This window comes from Vombatus ursinus, unplaced genomic scaffold, assembly GCF_900497805.2.
Source record: "Vombatus ursinus unplaced genomic scaffold, bare-nosed wombat genome assembly UNPS02014870.1, whole genome shotgun sequence".
Classification (NCBI taxonomy): domain Eukaryota; kingdom Metazoa; phylum Chordata; class Mammalia; order Diprotodontia; family Vombatidae; genus Vombatus; species Vombatus ursinus.
The window spans coordinates 841,689-869,378 of record NW_020954648.1 but is presented as its reverse complement, the minus strand read 5'-3'; the positions used below and the strand labels follow the sequence as shown (position 1 = coordinate 869,378).

At 35.3% G+C, this 27,690-nt stretch overlaps 1 protein-coding gene across 2 annotated transcripts in view; it reads right to left on the bottom strand.

Annotated features, from left to right (window-relative positions):
* Window positions 1-27,690, bottom strand: part of MKLN1 (muskelin 1) — a 227,549-nt gene that overhangs the window by 34,535 nt on the left and 165,324 nt on the right. For both annotated transcript variants that reach the window (XM_027842258.1, XM_027842259.1), the window contains one exon: window positions 61-208. In XM_027842258.1, coding sequence (XP_027698059.1) covers window positions 61-208 — 148 coding nt within the window. The remainder of the gene's footprint in view (window positions 1-60; window positions 209-27,690) is intronic.

Here is a 27,690-nt window from a genome sequence, read left to right as displayed (position 1 = left end):
ATAATGCCTATTACAAACAAAATCTGCCCTGGAATTTCAGCACACATAACTGTTTCTTACCAACTATTTCTCACAATGTCATAAATCCAGAAGGAGTTCCTGACATTCTCTTCCCTCTTCTCTTTGTCTTTGCTGAGTCCAGACAGAACGTGTATTTCATTCAGTTCTGGATCAATGGTTGCTCTTTGTGTAAAACCCGTCATTGGGACTATTAAATTGGGAAGAAAAAAATGATAAAAATTCACATTAGATAATGGCTACAACACAAAAAATTAATTCTAAGAAGATAAACATACTTGTTTCTTGGCTTAGTGGGGAAAGGGAAAGAAAAAATTGGGTGAAGGAAAGATTTGGATCACTTTGGGGGGGGGGGGACGAGGCAAATGGGATTAAGTAACTTGCCCAATATCACACAGCTAGTGTCAAGTGTCTGAGGCTGGATTTGAACTCAAGTCTTCCTGACTCCAGGGCCAGTGCTCTATCCACTACACCACCTAGCTGCCCCATTTGGATCACTTTTGACAGATGGTGAATGTTCAAAAGTCCAATTTACAAGCTAAAAACAAGAATCCAAACCTGGACCTGAAAAAGCAAACCTTGATAAAATGTAGAGAGAGGGGCACACTCAAGTTCTTATAATTCATATAAATCCACTACGAACAGTTTCTCTCTTTTTTGGGTTTTTTTTCAAACTGGTTTGGATCTATGATTTCACTACTTTAGGGACCTCTCAGGGTGGAAAAAGTCCCCATTCTAACACAGTTATACAACCTTTCCTCAACTTATAGTCTTGTAGCCTTGGGCCATATATAATGTTTTAACAATAAAAGATTAAGTGACTTGTAGAGGGTCACAGAACTAGTAAGGTCTGAGGTGGGACCTGAACCAGTTCTTTTTGCACACACACACAAACATGGTGTGGGAATACATCCAAACTCAACAGAGAAGCAAGTGGGGAATGTGTCAAATGAACAAAGTAGGGCCGAACAATAGAATGGTACAGAAATATATCCATACTGGACAAGGACATGGAGGGTAGGGATAACAGGAAGGGAAGAAAATACTAAGGAGGGAATAGTTTAAAGCAAAACAAACTTCTTGATCCTAAAGAAGAAATCAGAAGAGGGAGGGAAGAAAGAACCACAATCTAAGGGGGCACCTTAGATTACCTCTTAGTTAAGGAATGGCTGAACAAACCCTGGTTTATAAATATAATGGGTTATTACCGAGCTGAAAGGAATGACAAAAGAGAGAATATCAGAATCCTGAGTAGTCTGAACTGACAAAAGAGTGAAATGAGCAGAACACTGAAAAACAACTTTGAAAGGCTTGCTAACTCCGATCAATACGATTGCCAATCATGTCTCCAGACGACCTCTGATGAAGCATGCTAACCATCTTCTGACAAGAAAAGACATAGGTAGATGATGCAGACATGTTTTTGGACATGGCCACTGTGTGGCTTTTTGTTTGATGATGCTTATTTGTTTCCAGGCTTTTTTTTTTTAAAGAGAGAACTGGTAACAGTGACGCCCAAAAAAAAAAATAAAAAAAAAAGATGGCTATTGAAACATATTTTAAAATGTGCAAAAAAGCAAAGGAAGCACAGCCAAGTAGGAGCTTTAAAAGTAACATACAGAATTTATTACATAGACGCACACAGACACATACGAATTGCATGAAATGGACATTCATAGTGTCATATAGAATCCTTTTTTAGAGTGTTCTGCTGTGTGTATAGAAATGTCCTTTTCTGAGGTGTTTAAATTAAGGGGGAAATTTTTATTTCATCCAACCTTTGCCATGGATTTTAAAATGCCAATGTTTTAACAAAATGCTTCTAGACAGAACAAGAATTAAGCTCTCAAAAAACTTAAAGCACCAAGTTGGAATAAATATTTAAATCAATACAGAACAGTACAGCTAGATAAGGTAGCCAATATTGAATTCAAGTCTTATTCACTCAGTACTCTAATGCCAAAAATTCTATTATTTGTATTTTTTAAGCTTAGCTTAAACTTACAAATAGCATTTGAATTCCTATTCCAGAAAATCCATAATAATACTAACTCACAAGGACTATGTCTAAAGTATTTTAGTAGAGAACTAAGTATAGCCAGGACAAACACATTAAATATATACACTCAACTCTCAGTCTTCAAAACTTCCATTCTTAATGCCATATCCTTAAGTGGTTCTGTAAGGTATGTGTTCTTTTCTTTCCTCAAACTTAATATTAAATATCACTAAAACTAATTAAGCCTGCTTTATGACTTTTTTTTTTACACTTAAGTTAGTTTCAAAGCACTAAATATCGTAATTTTTAGTCCTTCCTTCTTTTCATTTTTGCTCACATTTCTTTTTGTATGGTCATAATTTATATGTACTCTATTCCTCTAGTTCTGCCTTCCTGTGTACCCCTCATTCTTATAATTTCGTAAGAGTTTTTATATACTTCTCTATATTCTTTTAACCTGATGATCTTCTAGGATTTCCCCAAAAAAACCCCCACCAATTCAACTATGAAAATTTTTGTATTTGACAATTTTTTGGATATATTCCCAGCACTGGAATTATATGATCAAAAGGGTGAATTAGTTCTGTTACTTTTACTGCACATTGCTAGAGTGTTCTCTAAAAAATTCAACAAGTTCGCATTTCCATCAGTAATGAATGAGTGCACTTGTTTTTACACAACATTACCAGCATTACATTTTGTTGCTTTTAATTGGTTTTTTTTTTTTTTTTGCTAAATCTATGGGTGAGGTGGTACCTCAAAATTTAAAAGGTGGAACATTTTTACTAAATTGTTAATATCTACTAACCATTTATAAATCAAAGACTGGGGGTAACTTTTATAAATTTTGAATATCTCTTCACAATATTTTTAGATGTCAAGTTTTTTTTAAATTAAATTTTATTTTATTTTAGAAAGGCAGCATAGTATAATGAAAATGGAGCAAACTGGAGCAAGGAAGACATGATTTCAAACCCTTCCTCTGACAGAGGTTGAATATATGGCTCTAGACACGTAAGTCACATAACCCCTTCAGAGTTATGAATACCTCCCTAAGATTTTAAGTTATAGAGAATATGACAATCTGAACTGGTAGAAAGAACTACCTCACCAGGAAATTCCTGGATATCAAGTTTTTATCTGTTACAGAAGTCATAAATATTTTTCTTGATTTTTAAAATTTTTTTTCCCCAAAACATTTTATTTTTAGGTAGTCAAGCACTTTAAGTACTGTAATTTCTTCCATCTTTTAAACATTTTTGATCAATAAAAAATTTACTGATGTCTTTTTAAAAAATTATTTTTAAAAATACTACACTTTTCCTACCCTCCATACCTGAATGAAACCTTCTTCTGTAATAAAGAAAAACCATTAAACAAATTAAGCAATCCAATAGTGTTCATGTTTGACAATGTATTCAACATTCCACCTTAGAAGCTCCTCATTATTTTATTGTGAGGAAAGAGGTTTATGTCACTATTTGTTCTCAAGGACTTTCTTTAGTTTCTCAATTAATGAGACTCTGGCTTCCTTTAGTGATTTTTTAAGATTTACATTTTTGTAGTCATTGTATATACTGTTCACATATTCCTGCTTATTTTACTCTGCGTTAGTTCATACAAATCTTGTCATTTACATTTGAATTCCTCATATTTGTCATTTTAATGGGATGATACTTTATTATATTTACATACCACAGTTTTTTCATATAAAAGATGGGTATTTTGTTAATAGTCTTTTGCTATCAGTAAGAGTATGCCTATTTTGGTATAAGTTGAACCTTTGTTTTTAATCTCCTTAGGATATATGAGTAGTTAATGGGAAAAGTGGGTTAAAGAGATATGAAAAATTTAGCCCTTTTTAACACAATACTGCAAATTGTTATCTCAGATCAACTCTCAACTCCAAAAGTAACATATCAGTATGCCAAAGATCTTCCCAAAAATCTATCAACATTAAATATTTTTGTCTTTTATATCATCTTTGACAAGCTATAGAAGTGAGGCAAAACATTTCTGTCTTACTATTAATGACGTGGACCATGTTTTCAAAAGGTCTTTTATAGTTTGTAAGAATCTTAAAATCTGTTTTTTCATGTCCTTTGACCACTTAATTAGTGGAAACGGCTGTTGGCCTTCATATACTTTTGTCAACTGCCTACACATCTTGGCTCTCAGACTTTTGTCAGTGTTCTTTAGTATAAATATTTTTTTTTCCTATCTCAATAGTTTCTTTTTTCCTATCTTTTTTTTTTTTTCCCCAGTCAAAGACAAGGTTTATTAACGATCCACCAAAGTGGCCAGACTCTTAAGGAACCTAAACATTTGTGACGCTCACATTGACAAATGGACTAGAGTAAGTCTCAGCACCCTAACTGCGGCCAAGATGGATCTTACATATAGAAAGACTGTGGGAGGGATCTAAGAGTGGACAAGTAGTTTGGGGTGCCTGGAGGAGGGGTCTGGGCTGAGTATCTTGATGGGAGTGGCCAGTAGGCTGGGGTGACTGGAGGAGGGATCTAGAGAGGATCTTGATGGGAGTGACTGGAAGGCAGAATGTAGCCTAGATAGGAACAAGGGCAGGAAGTGGCCTGAAGTCATCCAGAGGTAACAGACAATACAGGGCTGAGTTAGGTTAAGGGTAACAGAGAATTGAGAAATTGGGCTTAGGCAATAAGGAAAGGCCAATTGATAGGACTATAGTTTCAGAGGAATGCTAGAGACTTTCTTGATCAAGTGGGGAGTTCAAGGAGAGTCCGAGGTGGGGTTTTCTAGGGCCCACAGACAAATGGGCTTGGGCCCATACCCCATCATTCCCCCTCAAACAAATGAGACCCAATTTCTTTTGGGGTGAGGGGTAAAGGTCTCGACTTCTGAAATTGCTTCCTGCTGGCAAGGGGAGTAGAGCTGTCCCTGCCTCTCTGGGTCCCGTTCAAGGGGTAAGACTTTAGAAGCTGGCTGATGCCAGGTCCAGTGGACTAGAGACCTTGGACTCAGTAGGAGGTTGATAATAGCCTGAGCAGTCATCTGGAAGTTGATGGTTTTTGTCCACCTATTTGCTGGAGGGGGCTGGGGCCTTTCTAAACAGTAGCCTGAGATCCTCCAAGGACTCACAGGTATATTCGGAGTCTCTTTCAGTCTTGACTGCAGAAGAGCAAGGTTAGACAGTTTCCCCATACAGGCCACCAAAATGTTGAGGTTTAGGGGTGCTGGGACCCTGAAATATCATGAGCACGAGACACAGGTCCTACCCAAATGAATTCAACCTGAGTCTTCTTTCAGCCAAAGACAAGGTTTATTAAAGATCCACCATACTGGCCAGACTCTTAAGGAATCTAAACCTTTGAGACACTCATATTGATAAACAGGCTAGCGTAAGTCTCAGCTCCTATTTTATCTTTAAATTAAAAAAAAAATCTCAATTTTCCTCAATTAAGAAACATTTGCTCTTTTCCTCCTCCCTTGTCCCCCTCTTCCAGTGGAAAAAAAGAAAGAAAGAAAAACAAAAGCCTCACAACAAACATGCATAGTCAAGCAAAATACATTCCCACACTGGCCATTTCCAAAAATTATTTCTCACTCTGCCTATTTATAACATGACCGCTTTGTAAGGATGTAGACAGTATTGTAAATCATTAATCCTCTAGAATTATAGTTGATCGTTACACTGAAAAGAGTTAAGTTTTTTAAAACTGTTCATTTTTACAATGTTATTATAGTCTAAATTGTTCTCCTGATTCTTCTAATCAATTCTCTCAGTTTAAAGTGAGATTCAAGTGATGCCTGCTCTTACTTGAACCCCTCAATAATGTGAAATGAGTCCCTGTCCCATTAACCCCACCAAATGTATCCTTTCCCACACCTCCTTCTTATCTCTTCTTTAAGAGCAAAACTTAAAAAAAAAAAAAAAAAGGAAATCCCAGGCCATCCATCTTATGTGACTCCCTCTATCACACCATGGTTCTTACAAGATGCTTTTTATCATTTTTCTCCCCTCCCCTAACAGAATGCAGTAATTTATCCTTAAGAGACTTTTTTGATTGCTCATATGTACTTTTTAAATATTTCTTTTTTACTCTGTGTGTATATTTCTAAGTTTCTCATCAGTTCTGGCCTTTTCTTCAGGAAAGCTTGGAAATTCTCTTTCATTAAAGATCCATTCTTCTTTTGTAGGATCATACATAATTTTGCTAGGTAAATTATTCTTTGTAAGTCTCTTTTATTTTATTTGCCTTTAAAATACTGTATTCCATACTCTCCCTTCTTTTTATTGATAGTTGCTGAGTCTCATGGGATCATAACTCTAGTTTCTCAATATGTAAACTCCTTATGGCTGCTTGTAGTATTTTTATTTTTTTTGTCCTAGAAAGCCTGTATTTTGGCTATGACATTCTTATGTTTTCATTTTGGGGTTTCTATTAGAAGGCTAAAGCTACCTATAGTCATGTGAAAAAAAATGCTTTACATCATTATTGAATAGAGAAATGCAAATTAAAACAACTCTAAGGTACTACCTCACACCTATCAAATTGATTAATATAAAAAAAAGAAAAATGACAAATATTGGAGGGGATGTGGAAAAACTTGGAGACTAATGTTGGTGGAGTTGTGAACTAATCCATCCATTCTGGAGAACAATTTGGAACTACAACCAATAGGCTATAGAGCTGTGCATACCCACTTACCTAGCAATACCTAGCTAAGTCTACACTGTAAAAAGATCAAAGGAAAGGGAAAAAGATCCACATGTACAAAAATATTTATAGCAGCTCTTCTTGTTGTGGCAAAGAACTGGAAATCGAGGGGATGCCTATCAATTGGGGAACGACTGAATATGCTGTGGTATATGATTGTGATGGAATACTATTGTGCTATAAGAAATGATGAGCACTATGCTTTCAGAAAAACCTGGAAAGACTTACTTGAATCGATGCAAAGTGAAGTGAACAGAACCAGAAGAACATTGTACATAGTAACAGCAATACTGTACAACTATCAACTGCGAATCACTTAGCTATTTTCAGCAATATAATGATCCAAGATAATTTTGAAGACTTATAATGAAAAATGTTATTTATCTCCAGAGAAAGAACTGAGTCTGAATGCTGATTGAAGCATACTTTTTAAAACTTATTTTTCTTCTTTGTTAGTGGTTGTTTTTTTGGTCTATGTTTTTTTCTTTCTCCCACAACATGACTAAAATGAAAAATGTTTTACATGACTATACAGATATATCAAATTTCTTGCCTTTTCAATGAGGGGAAAGGGAAGGGTGAAGGGAGAGAATTTGGAACTAAAAAAAAATTTTTTTTTAAAAGCAATTGGGGTTAAGTAACTTGCCCAGGGTCACACAGCTAGTAAGGGTCAAGCGATCGGTCTGAGTCCAGATTTGAACTCAGGTCTTCCTGACTCCAGGGCTAATGCTCTATCCACTGCACCACCTAGCTGCCCCTCAAAATTTTCTAAAATACCAAATGTTATAAATTGTTTTTACATGTAACTGGGAAAAAATAAAATATTAAACTTTTTAAAAAAAGGAATATACTGAAATCCACAGAGGTCACAGTTCTCTAGCTGAGTTTCTCTAGCAAAGCCATCTTCAAAAATATAGTTTACACTGTGTACATCACAATACATTACAGTAATACAAAGGCAAATATAACTAGAAAGAGGCATGTTTGGGGCTTTCTATAAAAGGATAAAGTTCAAAAAACACACCACCAAAATTCCTTTAGAACATTAAAAAATAATCTGTAATACTGTTTTCATTGACACATATAAGGAATTTACTTTTCCAGTATTATTATAAAACATAAGAATTTGTAATTACGACAAATACAAAACTGAAGTGAAGAATTTATTTATATGTGATAATAAAATTTTAGGTCTGTCATTCCAGGAATATTGATAAGAATGCAGATATATAGAGGTATGAAATGCCTCCTGGAAGATTGTGGGTTAATATATTACTTATATATTTCCATGTTAATTGCCCAAAGCTTACAAATAGTTCTTCCTAGATCAACTCCAATCTCAATCCCATTTCACAATCCAAAAATTGTACAAAAGGAAAACAAAGTATTCAATTTCTTTATCCACACTGCAGAGCAGTCAAGATGTTTCTAAAAAAAAGAAAACAAACACTAAATATCTTTCCTAAAATACACATTTTAAATTTTTAATTATTTCTTTAATATTTGACAGAAATCACTCCTGTGCATTTCTAACTCATTTTTGCTAATGGAAAATAAATGTGAATGTGGAATTACATAGATAGCACTGTTTGTCAAAAAACAATGATGTAAGAGTTTCTTTTTCACTGTCCTAATGGACAATTTTTTACCCAAAATACATGGACTAGGATAACAAGAAGGTCAATAATATCAAAATTTCAATCATAATTCTAAATAGAATGAAAATACTAAATATACATATATATATGCATGTACACACACACACATGCACATATACACACAGAAAGATAAAGAGAGATACATATACCAGTGGAGTGTTGTTTTCCCCTGCCACACCAAAAAACCCAAGATTATATGCAGAAATATAGTTTAACAGGGGTAAGAAGGGACAAGTTAAGTCTTTAAATTTTTGCTGCTAGGAAACTTGACTGAGTACCAGAGACTGTACCAGTCTTTGTAAACTGACCCAGAAAGAAAAATGACACAAAAAGAATAAGTAAACAAATATCACGTGTTAGTCATGAACACATTTTGAAAGGATGGTTGTCTGAGGAAACAGGATTGGGAATTATATAACAATTACTCCTGCCAACCTATTTCAATACAGCCTTTTTAGGAGATGACGATGACAACCCTCCCACCCTTTCAACTTTCTTATTCTGTTATTAGAATTTCGAAAACTTCAACAGTATAGTTGAGGATGAAATGATTGGATGTTATATGTCATACATACTGTTCCCCATAAGAAATACAAATAAGTAAGTCATTTTGAAAAAGCTAAACAAAGCTTTACAGAAAGAGTGAGAAAAAGTTTTTATGATTTAGCGCTGGCCCCATTAGATACAGCCAGCTTTTTATGATTACACAAAAAGTACAATGAAAGAACTCCAACCTAAACTTGAACTTGTTACCACAGCACTGTTCTACGTCAACTTTCTAACGAATAGAAACAGCACTGCCAGAAGGTACTGTTGAGGGATTTGGAATTTTTACTAAAAATTCAAGGAATACAGAACACATCAGGGAATGTTTGAGTTGCAAAGAAAAGATATGATATTTTCTAAACCAAAACTTAATTATCTAATGAAAAAACAAAGCTACTAAATAATGGGAGCTCCCAAATACCTCGATAAATGATGTGCAGTAATTAAATGGTCACTGCTTTTAAAAATAAATTTTTGATGTTTTTTGGTTTTTTACATCCCATAATACCCAGCATCCTTCTGTTTCCCTCCAAAAGTTATCCCATATAACAAATATTATCTTTTAAAGATAAAAAGAAAAAAAATCAGCAAACCTAATAAATATACCCAAAAAAGTCTGATAATATGTGCAGTTATTATGGACCTTCCCACTTCTACAAAGGGGTAGAGTAGGTGTGTCTTCTCATAGCTTTTCCTTTTGAGCTAAGCTTGTTATTTATAATTTTGCAACATTCAGTTTTGATTTTTTTATTGTGGTGGTTCTTTCCATTTTTATTGCTGTAGTCACTGTGTCTATTATTTTCCTGGCTCTGCTCACTTCATTCTCTATTATCTCACTTAGACACATGCTTCTCTATGATCATCACATTCATCACTTCTTACAGAACAATAATATTCCATTACATTCACATACCACAATTTATTTAGTCATTTCCCAATTGCTAGACATCTACTTTGCTTCCAATTCTATAATATCACAAATAAGTGCTGCTATAAATATTTTGGTGTATTTGGGGCCTTTCTTCTTCTCCTCAATGACCTCCCTGGGATATAAGCCTAGGGATGGAGAGATTGTAGACAGGCCCATTAACAGACTCTTTGTGGAGCTCTGAATTGGACCAAATATTCTGGAAAGCAATTTGGAACTATGAAAAGAAAGTGACTAAAGTGTCTGCCCATATATTTTGATAAATATTCTACTGCTTAGAACATATACCAAGGAGGTCAGTGATTAAAGGAAAGATCTTGTATATACCAAATAATTTACAGCAACACTTTTTGTGGTATAAAACAACTAGAAGTGGACTTCCGCTTCTGGGAGCCAAGATGGTGGAGTAAGAAGCAAGTCGCTCTTACTCTCCCTTACTAACCTCTGAAAGCCCAGAAAATATCACCCCAGGAAAAACCCTGGAACAGCTGAACCAGAAGAAAGATTGGGTGCAGCAGTCCGGTAGCTTTGAGAGATTAAAGCTTTGAGGGATTAACGGGAAAGGCCCCTCTTGCCCTGGGGGAAGGGGAGCAGTACAGAATGGGAGGCGTCCCAGCAGACTAGCAGAAAGCCCCACCTCAGCATATCAGGAGGAGATCCTGAAACCCTGGTGGTGGAGTAGGCAAGCACCAACACTAGGACCCCAGAGTGCCTCAGTGAAGGTGGGGGAACTGGTGGAAACCAGCTTGGAAAACCACCAGGTGCCTCAGCAAAGCTAAAGGAAGCAGCACTCCAAGGGGCCCCAGGCAGATAAACATCCTGCAACATCCATGTGAAAGTAGCTGAAGAAAGTGAAAAGAAGGAAAGGCCTGGGTGGGTAGGAAGTCTCCTAGAGTTCTAGTGTTGCTGATTCCAACCCAACACCAGGTAAGCTGCTAGAACCCTACAGCCTCCAACTGCCAGCACTGGAGGCCTCACCACACAAAGTCAGTGACCAGCACACTGAAGAAAACAAGTCCCTAAAAAAATACAATTGGCCAAATGGGGAAGGAGGTACAAAATCTAATAGAAGAAAGCAATTTGTTAAAAATTAGAATTGGGGGGCAGTTAGCTGGTGCAGTGGATAGAGCATCGGTCCTGAAGTCAGGAGGACCTCAGTTCAAATATGGCCTCAGACTGAACACTTGACACTTATTAGCTGTGTCACCCTGGGCAAGTCACTTAGCTCCAGATTGCCTAAAAAAAAAAAATTAGAATTGGGCAAATGGAAGCTAATGACTCTATGAGAGAGCAAGAATCAGTCAAACAGAAACAAAAGAATGAAAAAATAGATGAAAATGTGAAATACCTCATTGGTAAAACAACTGACGTGGAAAATCGATCCAGGAAAGACAATTTAAAAATTATTGGTCTACCTGAAAATCACAATGAAAAAAAGAGCCTGAACAGTATCTTTCAGGAAATCATCAAGGAAAACTGCCCTGAGGTCCTAGAACCAGAAGGCAAAATAGCCATAGAAAGAATCCACGGATCACCTCCTGAAAGAGGTTCCAAATTGAAAATGCCAAGGAATATAGTAGCCAAATTCCAAAATTACCAGGTCAAAGAGAAAACACTGCAAGTAGCCAGAAAGAAACAATTTAAATATCATGGAACCACAGTCAAAATTACACAGGACCTTGCAGCTTCTACATTAAATGTCCATAGGGCATGGAATATGATATTCCGTAAGGCAAAGGAGCTTGGATTACAACCAAGGATCAATTACCTAGCGAAAATGAGCATGATCTTTCAGGAGAGGAAATGGATATTCAACAAAATAGGGGACTTCCAAACCTTCCTAATAAAAAGACCAGAGCTCAACAGAAAATTTGATCTTCAAATACAAGATTCACGAGAGACATAAAAAGGTAAAAAGGACGGAAAGAAACATGTTATTAATAAGGGTAAACTGTTTACATCCCTACAAGGAAAGATGACACTTGTAACCCTTGAGAACTGTATTGTTATTACACTATGTTAAAGGGGTACACATAAAGGGTGTATTAGTTGACTTTGATGTAATGATAAAAAAAATCTAATGAAGTGGGTTAAATGGATCCAAGTAAGTGGATTAATCTGACCTAAGACAACATACTAAGGGAATAACATAATCAGTTACGTACAGAAATCTAATTTGTCCAATAGGCAGTAGGAGAGAAAAGGGGAAAGAAAAGGGAGGGGGGATAGAGGGGAGGGAAGAAGTAGTAAGGGTAAAGGGGAAGAAAAGGGAAGGGGTAATAGAAGGGAGGAGGGACTGAGGGAAGTGATGGCCAGAAGCAAAGCACTAGTGAGGAGGGAAAAGGAGAAAGGTGAAAGAAAAGTATAAACATGGGGGAAAAGAATAGAGAGAAAGATACAGATAGTAATCATAACTGTGAATGTGAATGGGATGAACTCTTCCATAAAATGGAAGTGGATAGCAGAATGGATTAAAAACCATAATTCTACAATATGTTGTTGAATTTTTATAGCCAGTGTCTCTGATAAGGGCCTCATTTCTAAAATACATAGAGAAGTCAAATTTTTAAGAATACAAGTCATTCCCCAATTGATAAATTATCAAGGGATATGAACGCTCAGGCAGTTCTCAGATAAAAAAATTGAAGCCATCTATGGTCATATTAAAAAACGCTCCAAATCACTATTGATTAGAGAATTGCAAATTAAAACAACTCTGAGGTACCACATCACACCTATCAGATTGATCAACATGACAAAACAGGAAAATGATAAATGTTGGAGAAGATGTGGGAAAATTGGAACTTGATGCATTGTTGGTGGAGTTGTGAAATGATCCAACCATTCTGGAGAGCAATCTGGAACTATGCCCAAAGGGCTACAAAAATGTGCATACCCTTTGACCCAGCAATAGCACTTCTAGAGCTATATCCCAAAGAGATCACACAAATGGGAAAAGGACTCACATGTACAGAAATATTTATAGCAGCTCTTTCTGTGGTGGCAAAGAATTGGAAATTGAAAGGATGCCCATCAACTGGGGAATGGCTGAACAAGTTGTGGTATATGAATGTAATGGAATACTATTGCGCTATAAAAAATGATAAACAGGCTGACTTCAGAAAAACCTGGAAAGACTTGTATGATCTGATGCTGAGTGAAGTGAGCAGAACCAGAAGAACGTTGTGACAGTGACAGCCACATTGTGTGATGACTAATATTGATGGACCTGGCCCTTCTCAACAATGCAAGGATCCAAGACATCTCCAAAGGCCGCATGATGAAAAATGCTATCCACATCCAAAGAAAGAACTATGGAGTTTGAACACTATTTGCTATTTTTTTTCTTCTGTTGTGCTTTGTTTCCTCTTTCTTGTGGTTCCTCCTATTGGTTCTAACTCTTCCTTACAACATCACTAATGTGAAAATATGTTTAATAGGAACGCATATATAAAGCCAAAAGTCAGATTGCACACTGTCTTGGGGAGGGAGGTGGAGAAAAATTTAAAACTCAAAAGTTTACGGAAGTGATTATTGATAAATCAAAATAAATTTTTAAAAAGTTAAAAAAAATCATGGTCTTGGGGCAGCTAGGTTGCACAGTGGATAGAGTGCTGACCCTGGAGTCAGGAGGACCCAAGTTCAAATCCGGCCTCAGACACGTAACATTCACTAGCTGTGTGATTCCAGGCAAGTCACTTAACCCCAATTGCCTCACAAATAAATAAATAAATAAATAAATGAAGATTTATGGTCTTTCTTGACAAACAAACTTCAGTAGCAGGCTTCCATTATAAAAGTTATTTTGTTTTTTTTATTTTGCTTACTGGCTTTGATAATTTTTTTTTCCGATAGTACTATGCAGATGAAGTAATGTGAAGTTTTTTTTTTAATTTTATGAAACCCCAAGATAAAATTATTTCTTTTTTAATACTAGCAAAATTAAGGGGAAAGGATTTTTTTCTGGAAAGCTTTACACACAAGGAACAAATAAAACAGCTAAAGCCTTCGGAAATTCTTCGGAAATATAGTTCACATTACGTGATACATCCAAAACCTGCCAAAATGTTATTTTTAAAAAGTTATGCATGTCTCAATAGGCTCCTTTTCATTTGTGATACGCCAGTCGATGTGAGAATTGGTTGCTAGATAGTTTTGTTTTGTTTTTTTTTTGAAGCATGATTTCTCCAAACCCTTGATTTCGTTTTCTTCTTTTAGCACTGCTTTCCGGCTTATGCTATTCAGATGAGGAAAACTGAATATACAGAAAATTTTTAAAAAATTGAAACATTTAACAAGAGCTAATAAAATAAGTACCCACTGATAAGGGAATGGCTAAACAAAGAGTGGTACATAAAGGTAATGAAATAGTATGGTGCTCTAAGAAATGATAAATATAAACACTACAAAAAATGGGAAGTCTTATTTAAACAGCTATAAAGTGAAATAAGCAGAAGCAGGAAAACTACATAAAATGAATACATCAATGTAAATGGAAAGAATGGTAACAAAATAATCAAAATTCAATCTTGCAAAATTATAATGATCATGCTTAGCCCAAAAGAAGACATCTCCTCCTGCTTCTTTATAGAGGTGCAAGACTATAGGTGTGCAAGATTGTACTTGGCATCAGATTTGTTCAACATTTTACTTTTGCTGAAGATTTCCCCTTCTCTTTTTTACTTTTTCATTACATGGGACGGTTCTCTGGGAGAGAAAGAGATATATTATTAACTCTGAATGCTTAAGTAGAATTTTGAATTTCTTTAAACAAAATCATCTATCTTTACTTCCTCTTGTCAAAATGTACCCCAAATCATAAGCATCCAAAAACGTAACTTGTTCCTTGGGAAAATAGTTTATAACAAATCAGACAGTGTCAATCCAATGGTTTAGATTAGACATGGCAATACTGAAGAGAACAGCATCTTATTACAGCCTCAGAAAAATTAGATAAGATGAAATGTGAGGAGTTTTAAAGTACTATTTATTCCTTGCTACTAAAAAAAAATTAAACTAAAGTTTCTTTAGAACATTAGATATTCTGGCTTAGATAACCCAGTCCACAATTAGAGATGACGAGTCAAATTTCTATGGAATCTGGTGTAACTACAAAAGGTCACAATTCTACAAATGCATAAATATAACACCTAATTTGAGATCTAACAGTCCAACTAAGTCACAGTGATACATTAATGGTAATTTCTAACAAATAATGCAGATTACTGAGCCATAGCAAAATGTGGTAATTACATGTTAAGTCCTTTTTAAATAACAGTATTTATACTGGTGTTTCTTTGGAAGTATAGTTAATATGTTTTGCAACCATTCATCTAAAATCATTGAAGAATTACAGTAGCCCACTTCATATTTCTTGTTATCTTCTTCCATAATCAGTGGTACTTTAACTTACCTGTGAACTACTAACCATTAAAAGGCCATTTTCTTATAATGTATTCTTTTGATTAAGTCCCACTCCAACGCTTCACTATGGCATGAAACTGACTCTCACTTCTTTCTCTCCCCAACATTTTAATTAATGCCTTTTGTTTTTCTTTCACATCAGTCACTTCCCTTTACTACTCTGTCCCCTGCATTGAATCTCTCCTTGTAAGAAAGAAAAACAATTAAGCATAATTGAGTGACACAGCAATTAAGTCTGACTAAATATGCTACATTCCATACCCATAATTCTCCATTTCACTAAAGAGAAGGGATTTATTACATCTTCTGTCTTGTGGACCCAAAATTATTCATTGCAATTAATTTGAGCTCAGCTGCCTTTCAGTGTTGTTTTCATTTACTAAATTGTTGTCATGAATATGTAAGTGCTCTTGGTTCTTCTGTTTTGCTTTTTATCATATAGTACAAATCTCCTGTTTCTCTCAGTTCCTTACATACCTTGTTGATTATAGTGCAAGAATATTTTGTTTGCCACATTTATATCTGCCACAATTGGTTCAGTGATCCTGAGTTCCCAAAAGCTATGCCTGGAGAGTTCAAATTCTGAAAGACTGGTATCTTATGTTTTTTTTGTTTGTTTTTTACACTACCAAAATTTACCCAGTATCTTTTTTCCCCTTTTCCAACAGAGCCACCCAATATAACAAAATAATTTTAAAGAAAAAAATGAGAAAAACTTAATCAGGCTATCAAATAAGTCTCAAAATACTACAGTGTACTACACTGGTAGACCTCCCACCTCTGCAGAGGAGAGGGGGTCTTCTCAGATCTCTTATATGCAGGCAAGCTTGTTCTTTGTAATTTTGTAACCTTCCTTTTGACTTTTTCTGAGTGTTCTCTCCATTTACATTATTGTAATATTAACGAATGTTGTTTTCTTGTCTCAGCTTACTCTACTTTATATCATTTCATGTAAATTTTCCATTGTATTCATCATATTCATCATTTGGACGGTAATATTCCATTATATTCATGTACTATGATTTGTTTAGTCATTTCCCAATCGATGGGCACCTACTATACTTCCATTTGTCTGCTACTAGAAAAAGTGCTGTTACAAATATTTTGGGGAATATGAGCATTTTATTCTTATAAAAGCCTCCTTGGGATATAAGCCTATTAAGTGGAATCTCTAGGTCAAGCATATGGATATTTTAGTCACTTTATGCTTAATTCTAAAATGTTTTCTAAAACGTCCATATTGACTTACAACTCCACCAATACATTAATACGACTATCTTTCCATAAACTTTCCAATACTATTTCCATCTTTTGTCATTTTTGTCAATTTGCAGGGTGGTAAGGAGAAACTACAGGGTTGTTTTGATGTGCATTTCTCGTATTATTAGTGGTTTAGGGCATTCAATCATGTGGTTGTTAATTGTTCACAATTCTTCTTTTGACATCTTTTTCTTCATATTTCTTTGACCAATTTCTATCGGAGAATGGTTTTTGGTCATACATATGTTTGTATACACACATGTATACACATACAAATATATGTATTAGTTATCCATATATTTTAGATATCAAACCCTTATCTGAGAAAATTGATAGGATTTTCCCCCCATTCCACTCCAGACCTTTTCTACTATGTCACAGAAACATCTATATTGGAAGCTCCCTCCACCCTAGGATTTCTCACATTGAAAGTATTCTTTTCCATTGTAAGACTCTCCATTTGATTAACAGGTCCATCTCAGAACCTTCATTTCAAGGAGTCAGTCAGGTCTTCATTCATCTCTCTGCAGACTGTACTTCTGGCTCTCCAGACTTTCCCTACCATTCATTCCCTCCCTGCTTTCAGCTTCTTTTATTGTGTCTGTCTTCCATCAGAACATAAGCTATGAGGAAAGGCACCTTCTTTAATGCTTAGCATTTGTATTCCCAGCACTCGACACATACAAGTGCTTAATAAATGCTTGTTGACTGCTTCCCTTCTTATTCTAGGTACGTTAATTTTTTTCTGTGCATATAAGTTTTTTCATTTCATGTAATTAAAGATATCCATTTTATCTTTGGTAATTGCCTCAATACTTTATTTTATTAAGAACACATCTCCTACCTATAGCTCTGAGAAGTACGTGATTTGCTTTTTCTGATTTTTTTGTCATGATATTTAAAATAAATGTCACATACCCAATGAAAATATGCTGCCACTATGGTATAAAGCGATCTAAGCCTAATTTCTACTTTCTGGTTTCCTCAGAACTTTCTATCAAGTAGTGAATTCTTTCCTAAGTTATTTATGTTTTCTGATTATCAATCCCATTGTTTGGGATTCTTCCTTGTCTAATCTGTTCAACTCATCTACCTCCTCTATTTTTAACCAATACTAAATGGTTTTGATGATTGTTGTTTTATAATATAGCCTGAGAGTTTGGAAGTGTTATTCCCCCTTTCAGGCTTACTTACCTTCATTATTCTACTGATATTCTAATAATTTATTCCAAATGAATTTTTAAATGTTTCTATTAAGTTTTATACAGCATCTTTTTGATAGTTTGATTGGTATAATGTCAAAACTGTGAATAAAATTTGGTAGTATTGTCCTTTTTATTATATTGTCATGGTCAAGCCAAGAGTACTGAACATTCTTCCAGTTATTTTAACTTGTATATTATTTCTTCAAAGAATATTTTGAGACTGAATTTATACAAAGATTTTGTATTACATGGTACAGTCTACCTTTTAATCCATTTTCTCTTACATTTCTTTTTCTTTTCTTTTCTGGTGAGGCTATTAAGGTTAAGTGACTTGCCCAGAGTTACACAGCTAGTGAGTGTTATGTGTCTGAGGCCAGATTTGAACTCAGGTCCTCCATCATGACTCCAGGGCCCATGCTCTCTCCACTGTGCCACATATTACATTTCTAATCTAATCTAATCTCTTACATTTTAATCTATTTTCTTTTACATTTATTTTACAGTCTATCCTTTTAATAGAAGGATTTGTTCTATAAAATTCGGATTCAGTCCAGGGGCTGCACTTAAGGACCTAGAAGACCTCACATGGCCTCAAGGCCGTAGGTTCCGCACCCCTGCGTAGACCAAACCCCAAGTATTTTGCGCATTGTGTAATTATTTTGAACAGCATTTCCTCGTTACTGCCTTTTGGATTGTTACAATAATAGCCAATAATAACTAACATTAATATAACACTTTATTATTTCCAAAACACTTCACAAATACCATATTATTTTATCCTTACAACAACCCTGAGAAGCAGTGCTAATATTACTCCTATTTTGCAGATGAAGAAATAGAGAGAGGTTAAGCTGTCCATAGTTACACAGCCAGTAAGTGTTTAAGGCTGCATTTGAACTCAGACCTTTCTGACTCCAAGTCCAAGATTTTATCCACTACATTATCTAACTGCCTCTTATTGCTTTGTTGATTTTTGTGGGTTTATTTTGTAGCCTGTAACTTTGCTAAAGTTACTGTCTCACTTAAGTATTTTTCCAAATTCTCAAGAATTTTCTGATTAAACCATTGTTACAAAGGAACACTCTCCTCTTTTTGTTGTTCAGTCATTTTTTAGTCCTGTCAGACTCTTTGTGACCCTATTTGGGGTTTTCTTGGCAAAGATACAAGAGTGGTTTGCCATTTCCTTCTGCAGCTCATTTTACAGATGAAAAAATGGGAGGTAAACAGGGTTGAGTGACCTGCCCAGGGTCACACAGCTAGGAAGTGTGTGGAGTCACATTTGAACTCAGGAAGATGAGTCTTCCTGACTCCAGGCCTGTCAACTCTATCTACTGTGCCACCTAGCTGCCTAATCTCTTTACCTATTTTTACATCTTTCCTTCTTATTTTAATACTATTGCTAGCACTTCTAGAATCATATCAAACAACAACAGACTTCCTTGTTTTACTCTTGCATTTTGGGGAAAGAATCTAGTCTATCTTCATGGCATATGATGCTTTCACTTGGTTTGAGAGATTTTTAATAATTGTACTAATGTCCTTCTATGCCTATACTTTGTAGTTTTTTTACATAAATGAGTGTTGTACTTTGTTGATGGCCTTTTCCCACATTGAGATAATCATGCAGTTTTAAAAATAATTGTGTTATTTTCCTAATGTTAAACTATCTCCGAATCCCTGCTATAAATCTAATTTGGTCATAATGATTTCTTACTGCTGTAGTCTGAAAGGACTGTACTTAAATTTTTTGAATTGATGACATTCATTAATAATATTGGGATATAGTTCTCCTGAGCTTTATCTTTCTCTGGTTTAGGTATTAGGATTATATTTGCCTCATAAAAAGAATCTGGTAGGGTGCTTTCTTTCTCAATTTTTGAGAATAATCTGTGTTATCTTAGTGCTGTTCTTTTGATAGAATTCACCTGAATGTAGGGGATGGGGAAGTTTTTCCCATCGTGTTTCAAAGCCTTTTCCTTTACCATCAGTTCTGTTTTAAGTTCTGCTTTCTCCCTTGTCACTTTTTACACTTTTAGAAAGAAACCTTTCAACCTGATCAATCTGTTATTATGTGATTTTAACCTCAGAGGTGTCTTTCTCTTTCTAGACGTTTTCCTCTTTGGGGTAAAATTTATTTCATTAGTTGTGCTTTTGTTGGCTCTTTTGTATTTGGTTACTTTTCTTCTATTTCTGTTGTTTGGAATATCTGAACATCAAAAATTTGATCAAGTCTGGTTTTCTTTGTAGGAATGCTTAAAATTCCTTTGTTTTATCTAACACCCATTTTTTAAAATGATAATTAGGATCAGGTTTGCAGGGAATGTCACTTTGGGCTGTACCTTGAGTTCCTTTGCACTTTGGAACACATTTCATTTCCTCTTGCAGTTTCTGTGGGTGCACAATAGTGCTGTGTTGTTCATATTTCTTTTCTACTATATCTGAATATCTTTCCCTTGCTTGCCGAATTACTGTTTGTCACTGGAACTGTTGCATTTAACCACTATATTTGTTTTGGAGTCTGCAGCATACCCGTGGAGATAATTTATGGATTCCTTTAATTGGCACCTTTTTTCCCCCCATGTTGAGAAGTTCTTGACAATTTTCTTATATTATTTCTTGCATTTCAGATTGTTGTTGTTTTTTTTAAACTCATCATATTTTTCTGAGAGGCCTATAATTGTTCAGCTGTGTCTACACATCTTGACTTCAAGATACATGTTTTACTTGTGCAGAGATCATGGTTTCTTTCAATGTGATTTCCTTGTGGGTCTCTTCTACCAGATCATTTTCCTTTCTTTTATATTTATTCTGAGATATTTGGACTTGCTTAGATGATCGGGAGCTCAGAGTCCCTTTTATTATGAGTATCTTCCCTACTGATTTATTAATTGTGCTCTGAATTTTTAACCTAGTTTCCTTCCTCCTGACATTTTCGGTCATTTCAGTCATTTTTCCTTATATTCTCCTATTGCTCACTTTCTGACTGACTCTGATGGTAATTTCTTCAAAGGCTGGACCTCCGAGTTATCTCAGCCTCCTCCCATTCTAAGGAATTAATTTGTTACAGGCCTCAGTCTCTTCCCCAAGTGACTTGGGCAGGGAGAAGGGAGTGCAGAACTGGCCTCAGCTGTATGTTAGTCGACCCCCACACTAACAGCTTACCCCAGTTCCCTCTGTTGCTCAGTTCTCTGGCTCCTGGACCTTCACCTTCAGTACAGGGCTGGCAGAATGAAGTGCTGTTGCTTGTTGTCTCAGAATGACTGAGTGAAGGTAGAGGGAGGGTGCAGACAGGTGATAGAGACTGCAGCATCGAGGGAATTACCAAGTCAATTCCACAGCACAAGTCTCTGGGTCAGGTTGTGATATTCGAGAGCACTTAGTAGAGGTGATTTACGGATTAGATTTATCTCCTGTTAGTTTACTGGGCTGTTAATTCAGAGTTCTTGGTGTCTGAGACTATGGAGATAACTGTGACTGCTTTAACCCTTGCGTAACATTATTATTTCAGAGGTTTGTGAGTTCATGAGGATCAGAACAAATGCCTGCTCCTCCATCTTGTTTACACAACCCAGAAATGACTGAATTTCTTTCTCCCTTAAAATTTAGAGATTCTGCCAACTCTTTTGGGGATAAAATAATAAAACAAAGACTTCTCAATTATGACACTGGCAAAGGCACTTTACTAAAGGAGCCTGGACTCTTTACAATTCTGGAGAAACTCAGGTTTCTCAGATGATACAAAGGTTTCCCAACTCCCAGTGTAACTTTAAGATGATAATTTTGATCTAGGCACTTCCAAACACTAAGAGACATCTATTTGGATAACTATGATTTGGCTTTGTTACTATTCTGGGTCAACTCATTTTGCTTTTCTTAAATACATTTTTTGTCTATACATACCTTCAAGTTAACTGCAAAGGCTTATTTCCGGTAGCCTCCCCCCATGTCCACTTAACAAAAATGTTTAATGCAAAGTACTGAAAAGGCAATAGGAGATAGGTCAGGAGAGGAAACCCATTACCCTAATTACAGAATTACAAAGAAACTACCTGCCTTCTATCTACTTAACTGGGATTCAGTGGATATTAAGCACTCTGAGTCCCTTAAATAGGGATTTATCAAATAAACTGAAGGTGCTGTTAAGGTCACTCTACCTTCCTGAGGACCTGGATCAAAGACATTTTTCATGAACCAGTGCAGTGGATTAAAAGTTTTTCATCAACCACGGTAGAATGCCTAAAATATATCCAATTGTGGCCATGACTTGGAGTGCCAATACTTAAAGCATCAATGACAATTCCAGAAGTCCAGAAACCAAATTTTTTTCATTAGTATGAAATATTCCTATCATATAATTAATTCCTATTTGGAATCCATGAACCAAACTGCCTGACAAAAACTAATTGAAGACTTTTGAAATGGTTTACCATAAAGCTATTGTAAATTTATATTTTAAAGGCTAAGTTTTCTGTTTAGATATTATATTAAAAAAGGTCTCTTTTGGAAGAGATACAAGCTACTTTGGAAAAGTTTCTCAAACAGAACCAGACAATCTTCAAACTGAAAGAAATTTAAGAATCCATCTAATCCAGATCACTCCCAGATACATGAAACCCCTTTACCTAATCATCAGTCCTCTCTTTAATGACAGAAAACTCACTACAGAATGAGGAAACCCATTTCATTTTCAGATAAAACAATTGTTATCATGTTCTTTCTTCTTTTTTACACTAAATAAAATTGTGCTTCCTTGAAACTTCGGCCATTATTTCTAGTTCTGCTTGTTGGGAATAAGTAGAAGTCTGTCTATCTGTCTCTCTGTGTCTCTCTTTTCTCTACATAATAATCCTTCAAGTATCTGAAGGGGAAAATATTTCCTATTTTCCAAATCTTTTCTTCTGCAAGCAAAATACATCCTCTTCTTGCAACTATTAATTTTGTATTTTTTAAATTTTGTCAATAACTATTTCTTTTAATTTTCAGTTTCGCTGAGATAAAATTGTGTACAGCAAGTACTTTGACTTATCTTTTTTTTTTGTCATTTAGGTTAAAGATTTATCGATTTTTTAAGTTTATTACATGTCCATGTATGTCTATATCTTTTGCTTCTGCTCCCATATTAATTACTACTTTTATTGGGTTATGTTAAATAAAGAATGTGTGTACTATTTCTTTTTCATGTTTATTTATAATTTTTGTGTCCCAATACATAGTCTATTTTTGTAAAAGCAACACAGACTGTTGAAAAATATATTACCATTCATAAGATGCTAGAAGTCTTTCAGCTCTTCCTTCCTGATTGATTTGTCTAATTCTGAGAAATAAACATTAAAGATACATACTACTACTGTTACCATATCTTTTGGCAGTTCAGTTAACTGTATCTTTATGAATTTAGACACTACATTATTTGGAGCATATGTTTAGTGTTGATGTTGGCTCATTATTTATGATTTCTTTAACAATAGTACATTTCAGTTAATATTTTGAATTTCTGTCTTCGTTTGATAGCTTGGTTACAACTCCTCTTGCTATTTTAGATTCAAATGATGCACAACAAATTTTGCCCCAGATTTTCATTTTAATTCTCTCTCTATTTTTTATTCAACTGTTTTATCCATTCACATTTTAGTTGTGATTGTAAGGTTTGTGCTTTCCTCCACTGGTTTCTTAAATATTGCTATTTTTTAAAAATCTCCTTTCCTTTTTCAAGGTAATTTTCTATGGTTAATTTGATTTGAATTTATCCCCACAGGCTTTCTTCTTGGTACCAGTTCCTGAATACTTACCTTTCCCCAATTTACTGATTTTTCCTTATGTTTTTTTTTTTTTTGGTCCCATTCCTTTCCCTGTGTAGTTATAAGTTTAGCTCAAAATCTTACCTCCCCTCCAACTTGTTATATTAAGTTTCTTTTGTTGTGTCTTTTTCTAAGACCTTTGGTTTTTATTTTATTCTCTTTATTATTTCTCTTTCTTTTAGCCTATTCTGAATTTTATTTTTTGGTTCATTTTTTTTTTCTTTTAGGCGAGGAAATCTGGGGTTAAGTGCCTTGCCCAGAGTCACACAGCTAGTAAGTGTCAAGTGTCTGAGGCAGAATTTGAACTCAGGTCCTCCTGACTCCAGCACCAGTGCTCTATCCAGTAAGCCATCTAGCTGCCCCCTCCTATTTGTTCTTTAAACAATGTCAGATGGAAAGAATGTCTATTGTTAGAAATTACCGTTTCCCAAATTGTGCAGTCCAGCCTGATCTCTTGCCTCTACTATGAACAATCACCTTCCTAAAGGTCATACCATCTAATTACTTGACTCTAAGGCCATTCTCTCTCCACCTCTCACCATTCCAAGTACCAGTTGCCCATAGGAGTTCACATATTCCTTTTGCTGGGATGAGATATTGCATATGGAGACACAATACTGAAAGAAAGTTGCCACCCAATGCATAATATTCTCCCTCACCCCCATGATAAATCCATGACGAGATTTCTGTATTCCACTGCAGGCATACATCATTTGCCCCATTGAAGTGCTCTTCAATTGTACTTCATTTCCCACAAGGGAGTAAGAACACTCTCCCTTCCATCCCACTGGTCTCTTCTCATTCCACTCTCTCCTCTCTACCACCTCTCCCATTCTCTATTCTTCCTTCATTACGAACCTAATCACTTTTGCCAAGCAACTACAGAAATCACCACACTTCCACTATTCAGGCCACAGATCTGGTAGAGATGTATGCCTCTGTCATCCACCTCCTACTCTTCTATTTATGTAAACATCCATTATGCAATTCCACTAAAAACAAAAACAAAACCAAAACCACTGAATTCCACTTATGGAACTGAGTGCATAGTACTCAAACCATAGTTTGGTTCTTTTACCTTTACTTCTCCTGGTAAAGTCCAATTTAAGTCTATCTCTGCACTCTTTCATAATCCTTTGAAATTTCTCCTTGTTCTTTCTTTTAGCCTATAGGTCAATCTTTCTCACTTTCTTTTACTGAGTTTGTTACTCATTCTTTCCTTGATCAATGTATGCCAAACAAAATGTTTTGCTCAGGTTCATGTCTTCTAGTGTAGGATACCATTTTGTAGGATACTCAAATACCATTTTTTCCCTTTGAATGTGTCTTAAAATTGATCGTTAGACTTAGGTTTTCACAGTAAATCATTTTGGGTTGCCACTTGAGCAATTCTTTTTGTGGACTCAGAATACTCAGGATATATTATTTCATCCCCTTCACCAACTGCTTGTAACTATGGAATAATCCTATATTATTCACATTTCCTTTCTTTTACCTTTGAAGATCTTTCTCCTACTTACTTGCAAAATGTGTTGTCACTGAAACTGTTAAATTTAATCACTCTGTGTCTTTGAGTTAAGCACAGGACTTTTCTCTGGCTGCAATCTATGGATTCTCTCAATTGATGTTTTGTTGTCCATATTCTGAAGGTCTGAACAGTCTTCTTACATTATTTCCCAAAATACAGCATTCAGGTTTTTTTGATGTGAAATTTTTCTTCTGGGAGACATGTCACTCAAGTGTTCTTGAAAATTAATTGGAATGTTTTAAGATTTTGTATTTAAAAATCATTGAAATCCTGTTTAGAAAAAATTTTAAAAGGCTAAAAATTTTGTGTCCAAGTAGTTTTAAATGTGTAGATATGAGTTTTCATAGGTTTACACATACCATTTCAACAACAAATGTTTGGTTTTAAATATCTTCCAAACTGTAATGGTTTCATATTATCATTAGCTAATTATCACAATGTACATTTAGGGTAATGTTCATCATAAATGATAATGGATGTAAATGCACATTCCAAATAATCTTGACAACTTTAATTTTTTTAGCCTGTATCTTGTCAGATGTTTAGATCATGATTATGATCATGACTTGTAGGGATAAGAAAGTAGGATACGGACAAGTGTCAGTTGTATTTTCTTGTTCAGTTGTGCTTGCTTTATTAGTATTAGCTTCAATATGCATTTTCTTTTCAGGAAATCTTTTTAAGCATTTAGTCACTTTGTAAGGGCAAGTTTAGTTACTAGATAATATAATCCATACATCGACTAAACTGGGCACAAGCAAACTGTAATGTGTTTCAATATGGAGTTCTAATATTTTCTTCCCATGCACCAATAGATCACCTTGCACACACCCAGAGATTTATGTATCCCTCTTTTAGGACTAGAGCTTTAAAAAGCAAAGTTTTCCTAGTGTATCCAAGTGATTTACAGCTTTTAAAATTATTCAAACAAATTTAGTTTATATGTAACGACAAAAACATAACCAATCAATCCTAGCCTATAGTCTCACACACACACACACCCCTAATCAATCCTAGTCATACACACAATTAATCAAACCTAGCTGGTAGTCTCTCTCTCTCTCTCTCTCTCTCTCTCTCTCTCTCTCTCTCTCTCTTTCTCACACCCACACAGATGTGCGGACATCATTTTCCTGATGAAATCTTAGGAGTTATATCTTCTGCTACTTTTTATTTTTGTCTTCACTTAGTCTATTACTTATTACTAGGAACCAAAAACAAATTCTTGCTCAATATCACTTAAATGTACAAAACAGAGAACATGTTTAGTAGGTTTGATCAGGCATCAGTCAATTCATTTGGAGAGCAAGCGTATGGTGCAGTGGAAAAGAGTTCTCAGCTTGGAGCTACAGGATAAGAGTAACTAAATCTGTCGCTTAGTATGACATGTATGACTTTAGACGACTCACTTAATTTTTCTGGCCTCAGTTTCCTTATCTGAAAAATAAGAGACCTGAACTAGATGACATGTGGCCTCCTTCTAGCTCTAAGTCTGTGAGAAAAAGATGAAATTGCAACAACCAAGATTTTTTTTTCAATAATAAAGCATATGTGACTTTATTTTGTTTTTGCCTAACAGGAAAATACCCCCAAAAGTCTGCAAGTAACTTCAACCGAAAACAAACTGAGTAAACAAATCTTAGAGCCTTGAATTGAAGAATGGTCTACCGGGACAGAGATGCAATCACATTTGTTCACTTTACAAAGCTGCTACAAATTAAATATTTGCTAATAATAATAATAAATACATTTTAATATTTTACTTGATAACCCTAGAAATACATAAAGCAGAACGAAAAATTAAATGGTATATGGAAAATGTTAACTGTCTTTACATATGGTAAGAAAATCTGATGCCACTTTACGAAATCAATCAGTTAATCAACAAGCATTATCAAAGGCTTACTATGTTGTAGGCAATGGGTTTAACTATGACCAGGAATAAGTTTGTATAGTTTGAAATAAGATAGCTTTTGTTCAGCTCATTAAAAATAATTCAACTTGACATTTTCTTTTGCAAACAACACAAAAGTTCAAAGTTGTTTATTTTCTTAGATGCATAAGGACAAAACAATATCTATTCATAAATGTAACAAGCCACCTGAATATCACTCTTAATATTAACAAAATTGTAAGAGCGGTATTTTGGGAAAAATGTGTAATTATGGCAAAAAAATTTACTTAGTTGTATATGCCTATTGACTGCAATGCTTGGGCTATATCCCAAGTAGACTGCTGAATGTGACTGGAATGAAGGCTGAGGCTTTGAACTAGATAAGAAATTAAGAAGGCTTTGATAGTACTTCTCTAAAAGGGTGTGTGTGTGTGTGGGGGGGGTGTTTGGTTTCTTAGCTAGTTCCACCTCAAAGGCAAGGGGTGAGAGAGGGTGGAGGTCACAAATTGCTGGAAGAACCTACGTAGAGGGAGGGAGGGAGGGAGACCCTGGCCTGACTTCAACCTCAGCCCCAGCTAACTGGTCTCCTCAATGTCAAAGGCTGTGGCCTAAGGCCCCTGAGCAATAGGAAGGACAATGCAAGTAAGGACCATGGGTATACTAGACACACTGAACCCACTCTGCTACAGGCAGGGACATACCGAGGTCCCTGTTCCCAACTCAGAATGCTGCTGGCTT